An 8,435-nucleotide genomic window follows, 5' to 3' on the forward strand; every position below is an offset into this window, starting at 1 on the left:
TTAAAAGAAATGTCACTTTTCTTCAAATGACCAAGCAGAACTACGCACCGAGTGTTCCAAACACTAAAAGCAAGGAGAAAGTGACATTTTAACTGTTTTAAAATATAATCCCTACCAGTAAATCGCTTACTTTATTCATTTGGAACATTCAGCACAGAACAGAGTAAAATGTTTTACACACCAAAAGAAACATTAAACTCAGTATCATGTATTTTGTATCCCAGCTGCTAGCACCTTGGAAGCAATGGAAGATCAAACAAGCAAAGTCAAGATCATCCTAAGAGCAAGCCATATGAATAGGAAAAAGAACCAAACACAGAACCCTAACATCAGGCCAACCTTCCTTTTGTTGCTTTACTCTTTAATGCTTCAGTGTGCCCATCCATAATCTATAGGTAATATTGGCATTATAAAGGACAGCTGTTTGTAAATTGTGAAACCTTCACAGAAAGAGATACTATGCTAAAACCATACCATCTTTTTGTCCTTTATAGAAAGAACACTACAAGCTTGCTGCCATACTTGGCTTCAGTTAAGTTAGGTGTTATGCCACACAAAGGACAGTTGAAAAAAAATTAAATTTTAGAAACATACGAAGAGACATATAACAAAAAATATTCTCTTTTGAAAAATTAGGTAACTTTTTTGATCTCCCCCTACAATACAGGACATTTTTCAATATCTGATAGATAAAGTCACAAAGCCATGTTTTGAAGAGAAGTGTTTTCTCACAACATGAGAGAAACAATAGACATTCATCACATAACATAGCAAAGACAAGAGGGCTGTGAGTGTAAGCACTGCTGTAAGTAATGGCAAACCAGCATTTTAGTACAGGACAGAAAAGTATACCAGAAAGCTGCAGTGACACTATGCCAAAACAAAAAAGTACTAAGGTATTTGAACTTCCCATTTCAAGTAATATATAGATAATCTGCATCCAGTTGACTATTAATTTTTTAAAGCTGTATACACACAAAAATCCTGCACATTGCCAAAATACTTGCTTTAAGCAGCTTCATAAGGCAACTGGTTATTGATATAACACACAATTAGGCACACCACAGCATTTCACTTAAAAAAAAAAAAGACCAACAAAACAAAAGACAGAGTTGCAAAAGCTATTTTCCTACAGCATGTGAAGAATTCAAAGTGAGTTCTTGATTTACCTTCTATAACTGCTGCTATAGCCTTTACCTCGTGGTGAAGGGCCATGTACGAATCTACATGTGTTCCCATAGAGGCAGTTGCCAGTCTTCAGCCAGTTACGGCACTGTGTCTAAGAGACAGACATTACTGGGTGAATTTCACACTCCTTTCTGGAAATACCATTGGTGTGAGTGTGGCAGAACAAACAAATGACTCCACATTAAGTCCCATTTATCTGTAATTTCTGTCCACCAGTGATATAATTGATTTTTAAAAAATAATCAACAAAGAGCATCAGGTCTGGCAGAGAAAAATTTAGGTTGGTGGAAACACTACTAATATGCACGGTACTACTGCTCCATCCAGAAGCTGGCACAATACATGGTATTTGAAAATTCTAGTATTAGCATGTTGAACATCCATATGTTAAGGAGTTCTTTTCACCTTTACTTAACCTCAGTAACATCTGAGTATTTGCTGCTTGTGAGCTACTCTTTCCCACAACATAAATCCTGGAAAAGAAGATGCTGGGGTGGGGAGGAAAAGAAGAACACTTTTACAACTCACCTCTGCAGTACTTCCAGTGCTGGGTCCAAGCCTTTCAAACACACTGGGTCTTCGGGATGTGCTATCGGATATGGTCTTGGTATTTTCCACTGTGACCTTCCTTCTAATTTTTGACATTTTGTACTACTTCAACCAAAAAAAAAAGCAAAACTGTAAAATCCTTCAGTTTGGGGCTTTGACACTGAACTCATATGAATAAAATAGTATGAAATACGTTGCAAGAGTTGCTGCAGAGGTGATGAAGAAAGAAAAAGAAGTCATATATGAGTGAAATGTATCTAATAACACGGAATGCTTCTGACTTGAACTAGTCAGCTGAACACCAGTAACGATAATTTCTCATTTCATTTCATGACCTGCTTTGGATTCTTCAGCTTCCCCTTGGGAAAGATCATATGACATGTTATTCATTTAGGCAGCAAACACCACACAGGACAGATGCTTTCTTTCATTGTGTATTTTTGGTGCATGAACTCAAGTGACTTAAAGTGAATAGAACCTTTAATATTATTTCACCAACCTCTCAGAAACCAATTTCAACCACTAAAAACACCTCCCAGTTTTGAAACAAATTAAAAAAAATAAGAGCTTTATTTTTTTCCCCCTTGTTGTGTATGACAACCTACTGAAAGCCATCTTGCTATCATCCACGGCCTGTGTTTGTTATCAGTCTGATTTCTACAACTATTTGGAATTACACGAGTTTAGGAAAAAACACAACTCCATAATGATGATGCACTTCTTAATCTGCTCAAAAAGTAGCTCCTTCTCATTAAGAAAAACAGATTTTAAAGGAAATACAGTGTAACTTTGATAAACAAGAAGACACAATTTATCTTACCTGAGAAAGGAAGGAGTTATAGTGAAAAAAAAACAACCATATTTAAAGAAAAGAAAAGGAACATATATTTTTAGCACTACAGGCAGATCGTACAAAAAGGGCAAAATGGGCCTCAAAAACTAATCTCTGTTCTTTACATTCTACTTGATGAAAACAAAAATAAAATCAATTTAGGAACATCTGCCAGGTACTCATCAATTTATATACAGCCCAAAAGCACACCTCTTTGTTGTACTGCAATGTGCCATCAGCCTCATTATTAGCCAAACACTAATCTCCTACCCTTCTGCTTCTAGGCACTGCACGCATCACCACATTTAGAACACACACACTTAAACTACCTCATACACAAACAGGTTACAAATGACAAACTTCATCCATACAGCCAGAGTAATACACATTTAAACTAGCATCCACCAGAGAGGATTAATACACATTTTCACCATCTGATGAGCCATATGTTCCCACAGTTTCCATACGGTAAGGTTGTATTTCAGAGAAACAAAATATTATCATGTAAAAACGTGGACACTTCATTATCTGAACCCTACAGTTATTTCCATGACAAGATTTCCCTAGGAGTCTGACAACTGTGCATTTTCTACAAGCAAAATGCTGTGTTGAAGCTCTTGTGAAGCATTTTAGCTCCTTTATAAACAATGGAAGAAAGAAAGCTTACACTGTGTATTTGAGATTTCTCAGTAGACCTCTGCTCTACTGACTCCTTCTCCAAGCCTCTGATTATCTGAAGAATTTTATCTCATAAAAAAGGTTCAGATAATCAAGACATTAACCAAGATGTTCAGGGAGGGTAGAAGTTAACCATATGGTGTATACCAAACATTAAAAACAATGGTTAACATCAATTAGTGGAAGCAGACAGTCAAACATTAGAATTTCCAGTAGTATGAAATTATTTGGGTTAGTGAGAACTGTGGAGAACAGAGATTTCCAGAAAGATCTAATTGAGTTAGAGAATTGAGTAATACAACAGCAGATGAAATGCAAATAAATATAATGCAATGCACACAAGGAGAAATGATTTTGTCTAAATATTTGATGAGACCAAATTAGTCCAGTCTTCTGAGAAAAATAATTAGGAGTCATTGTGGACAGCTCAATGTGCAGCAATAGTTAAAAAGTCTGACAGGATAAACCATTAAAGTTAGAAAGCAAAACAATACCACATCTCACCTAGCTGAGTACCCTTCCATTTCAGGATTCTCATAGAATCTCAGGAAAAAACTACTAAATTTCTACAGCTTCACGCAGTCACATTATTTTAATAGAAGATATAAAAATCAACTGACACATGCAAAAGCATTTTTAATAAGACAATCATATAACAAATGCCTAATTTAGATTCAATATTTACAGTTAAAAGAGCCATATCTGAAATTAAAAGAGTTAGATAAATGACACTGGCAATGGCATTGGGAGAAGGTTCAACACATGAAGGACAGATGAATCTAATACACAAGTACACACTGACATCGTAGCAGCATACAGAAAAATCATATTAATTTTGCCTCAATTCCAATGTACTTTTGTTTTCATGGAAACAGAGGCAAAACTTTCATTTTAAATGTTAATTTTTACCCAGCATTTAGTACCTTTTGGGAATTAACTTGTATAGGAAGTTATGATGATGACTAGGCTTAAAAGGATAGTTACAAACGCAGAGAGGATGAAGAGGCACCATCATCCTAACTGAACAGATAATTTAATTCCAACCGCCTTTTTCCCTGCATTTTTGCAGATGGAAATTAGGAGGAATATCATTCAACCCTAAATCTTCTAAGGTTTGTAAAACCCCCTGTTTAAAAAAACCAAAACAACTTAAAATGAGAAACAAAAACCTGCGCTATTTTGGGTAGCAATCTGTCAATTCTAACCTCATAGTCTGGCCCATATCTACCAGTTTGCAATTAACAACAGATCCTTTATTAACAGAAGAGATATTTCATGATAGATTACTCTAAAGAAACAAATCCAGCATGCTGTGAGTGCACAGCATATTATTTTCTGTATGCACATACTATCACATGAGGGCCTCCCTCATGTAACAAGAACTGCAATTCCACTGCTCAGTGAATACAGATGTTATCAAAGGCTGCAGGATTAGAGCCTGGACAAATTACTCTGAGGCAAACTGAGGAATTTCACTTTGTCAAACTATGCATTTCAGAGACTGTGTTTGCAAATGCAGTCAGTCCCATTTTCATTTTTTGAGGACCAAGTGAGTTGGAAAAATAAAGAGACTATTAAAACAATATTGAAAATCTCAGATGGATAACGACAGTTTTTTTGTTTCTGAGAAGGTTCCTTGCTCATAAACAAGTACTCTAAGTGGAAAAAATTATGTGTTTAATTTCCAAACTTCTCAGACTGCACATTAATGGACAACCAAAAACAATTTAAATGGAACATCCCATAAAGGTTCCCCTTCTGAAACATTTTCACCTTGTGCTGTTTCACCACTGATGATCACAGCCCTGCTACCAATCCCACGCTGATGGCCAGTGCAGTGACTTTCCATCAGACGTCTGTGCCTCTGAACTGCCATCTCCTTATCAAACACCAATGTGGGATTAGCTGTGAGCAGCAGTGTGGACTGAGCCTTAAGCACTCTCAACATTTCAAATAATTACTACCAGGACTAAAAAAAAAAAAAAAATTAAAAAATTTCTAAGTAGAATATTATACACTTCTTTATTTCGGGTACATGACATTGCACTGCTGACTCTTAGGGGCACTGAACTTTCTGCTACTTCTGAAATAGAATGAAGTTTCTGAAACTAAGCAAAGTGAACTTCATCTTCCTAAAATAAATTCTATACCTAAAATTTTAACCGTAAATTATCACTTTTCCATGCATAAATAAAATCCATGACAACCACTAAAATAAATTAGAAATACCATAACACTAGGATAACTCATTCACGGATGCATTTATGTTATTCTTTAATGGAAATAACTTTCCCAGGGTGAGAGACAATCTGTTAATGACATTAATTACACTAGCATTTGAAGGAGAACATATCACAGTGTTATTTACATGAATCATCTAAAATGTGACAGACTTGAGAGAAGTGAGTGCACCTATTGAGCACTGACCAATGAACTGAAATCCATGAAGCATGATATGATTGACAGCATTCACTGAAATTCTGTAATTTTTATTACCAACATTCTTAAATTTTGGTGTCAAGCATGCTTAACATTTTTCTTCAAAATCAGTGTGATACTACTTAAGTCATAATCAAGAGATATCTGAAATGCCTGATTTTCTGTTAGAAAAACCTAATCCAGCCCCCCAAATAAATGAATCCTGAAGGATTCTACAGGAAAACTTGAAACTGAGATGTAACAGAACAAAAGGAAAGTTCAAAAAACAAGAAAACATTTAGGGAGATAAAAATCTCTTTAGGAAGTCCAAGACATCACTCATAAGCATGTCAATGTCTGCACATGCACACCACACCACACGCAAACTATGCACAACATCACTCCAGAAAATCCTACCTGTGAAGAAATAAATAATATGCCATTTCAAATAACAAGTGAAATTACTTCAGTCCTATAGATATTCAGATACAAACTCATTATTAACACTCCTTGATAAACTAAATACATGTTGAAAACTGAATAACAGCTTTGAGAATGGTTCCCTGCACTTTTTAAAATTAAGATCTTTTACTGACAATATTTCGGGTGCTATTACCATGTTAACATTTCTGTGTCACATCGCTAATAAAATAGCAATATTTGAAGAAGCTCCATGGGTTTACTACCTAAAAATATTACTAAAAATGGTAAAATGCATTCATAATGAACCTTCCAAAAGAGCAGTCAAATACTCACACAGAGAAGCCTGTTTGACAGAAAACTATAAATTAATCCAAATTGAAAAACTCCTTGCTGGTAACCCATCACCATAGTTACCTGAACCTATCCCTCTAATTTCACATAGGATATTCTCCATTAGTAGCACCAAGCAACTGCTAACTATGTTTGCACAGGTATAAAATCATGGTTGGATTTCCACAGGCAAATAAAAACATCAGGGCCTCAGTACCATATCAGGAAATACAGAGTATTCCCTGCCTTGTCTAACAAAGTCTTCACACTCAAAGAAGATGTTTCCCCAGACTAAGAGACAGTCTGCGAAGACTGGAGTGGACAGGTCCAAGGTGACTGCCTTAGTGAACTGACATCACCTCCTATCTGTGAGCTGGATCAGCACATTGCCGTGCCGTCACTCTCTGCACACATGCCGAGAAGCAGGGTGTATTACCTCGGGCACAGCCACATAAAGCCACACTTCTTCAGTTTTCAGGTGCATTGGCTGAGTCTGTCCACTCCCATGTGCACAGAGGAACCGTGAGTGTCCCAGCACCAGCCCAAGATCCCTCAAAGCGCTGGCTGCTAACTCACTGAGAGCCAAACACCTGAGCTTCAAGCACTCTCGCAGAAGGCTGACAAGAAATCAATGGTGGAGTGAGACCCCATCGAGAAGCCAAAGGCGAGAGGCCCTGAGTAGACCACCCACAACACACTAATCCAACGTGCCCGGCTACGAGTTCTGGAAGGGATGCGAGTCAGCTGTAGGCGCTACCTGAAGGAATGGTGGTGCGTGAATTCATACAAGCGAAATTAGCAGCCCCTCTTGAGCACATAGAGCAGAAACTATTTTACTACCAGAAAGTGGGAGAAGAGCACTACTGAAGTGGAAGGAAAAAACCCAACCAAAACCAAAACCCAACCAAAACCCCCCACGATCAGGGACTACACGGGAAGCAGACTCCAGCACGACCACCGACTGACGGAAGGGCACCCCGGGCACACGGCGGGATGGCGCCTCCGGGCGTTCACCCCGCCCCTCCTCGGGGAGCCCCCCGTGCGCCCCCGGCCCCGCACCAAGCCGGGCGAGAGCGCGGCCCTTCCCCGCCGCTGGCTCCGCCAGGCCGAGCGCACCCGAGGCCCGGCGGCCACGGGCCGGGGCCCAGGCTCGGGCCGGGGCCGGGCGGGGGAAGGGAACGCGGGGGGGCCGTCCCGCCCCTCCGCCCCACCCTCCGCGCCCGCGGCCGCCCCGCCGCACTCACCTGCTCCTTGCGCTGCCGCGCCGCTCCCCGCCGCCTCCTCCGCCGCCGCCCGGGGCGGAGAGGGTGGGAGGGGGCGAGGGGGGGGTCCGTCCTCCCGGGCCTGAGCGCGGAGCGGCGCGGGCAGGAGGGGGAGGAGCGCGCGGAGCGGCGCGCGCCCCCGCGGACCCGCCGCTCCCGCCCCGCGCGCCGGGACAGCCGTCGGGGGAGCGCCGCCGCCGCCACCGCCTCCGCGCGCCCTTCCCGGCGGCCTTCGCGCCGCCCGCGCCGCCGCCGATGATGACGGCGGTGACGACGGCGGTGACGTCGCAGCTGGGAGGGCGGTGGCGGGAAGGGCGGAAGCGGCAGCGCCGCCATCTTGGGGAGGGCGGGGCAGGCGCCCGGCTCCGCCCCCAGGGAAGGGCAATGGGGCGGGCGGGGGCGCTGGGGCAGAGTGAGCGGGAGGAGGGGCTGAGGGAGCTCGGGGGTGACCTGATCGTTCCCTACAACCGCCTTAAAGGAGATTTAGCCAGATCTTGTCCCTGGCCACAAGTAACAGGACGAGAACACCTGGTGTTAAGCTGCACCAATAGAGGTTCAAGTGGCACATTACGAATAAAATTCTTCACAGAAAGGATGATTAAACATTGGAATGGATGCTTAGGGAGGTGGTGGAATCACTGTAGCAGGAAGCGTTTAAGGAAATACTGTACATGTATTGTATTGTATTGTATGTACATGAGTGTACAGCAATACACTCATGTGTATTGACAGGGTGGTGTTGGATTGTAGCTTGG

The 8,435-nt window shown here is 41.4% G+C and overlaps 1 protein-coding gene across 3 annotated transcripts in view; it reads right to left on the bottom strand.

Annotated features, from left to right (window-relative positions):
- Nucleotides 1–7,822, bottom strand: part of ZC3H13 (zinc finger CCCH-type containing 13) — a 45,249-nt gene extending 37,427 nt beyond the window's left edge. The window contains exons 1-3 of one of the 3 annotated variants that reach the window (XM_036385495.2): nucleotides 7,663–7,822; nucleotides 1,717–1,839; nucleotides 1,170–1,279 (exon numbers count right to left, since the gene is read on the bottom strand). In XM_036385495.2, the coding sequence (XP_036241388.1) occupies nucleotides 1,170–1,279; nucleotides 1,717–1,833 (227 nt within the window). In that variant the 5' untranslated portion in view covers nucleotides 1,834–1,839; nucleotides 7,663–7,822. Of the gene's footprint in view, nucleotides 1–1,169; nucleotides 1,280–1,716; nucleotides 1,843–7,662 lie in introns of all 3 variants that reach the window. The other 2 variants (XM_036385412.2, XM_036385580.2) reach the window with 2 other exon arrangements.
- Between the last annotated feature and the right edge of the window lie 613 nt (nucleotides 7,823–8,435).

Source organism: Molothrus ater, chromosome 2, assembly GCF_012460135.2.
Source record: "Molothrus ater isolate BHLD 08-10-18 breed brown headed cowbird chromosome 2, BPBGC_Mater_1.1, whole genome shotgun sequence".
In the NCBI taxonomy this organism is placed as follows: domain Eukaryota; kingdom Metazoa; phylum Chordata; class Aves; order Passeriformes; family Icteridae; genus Molothrus; species Molothrus ater.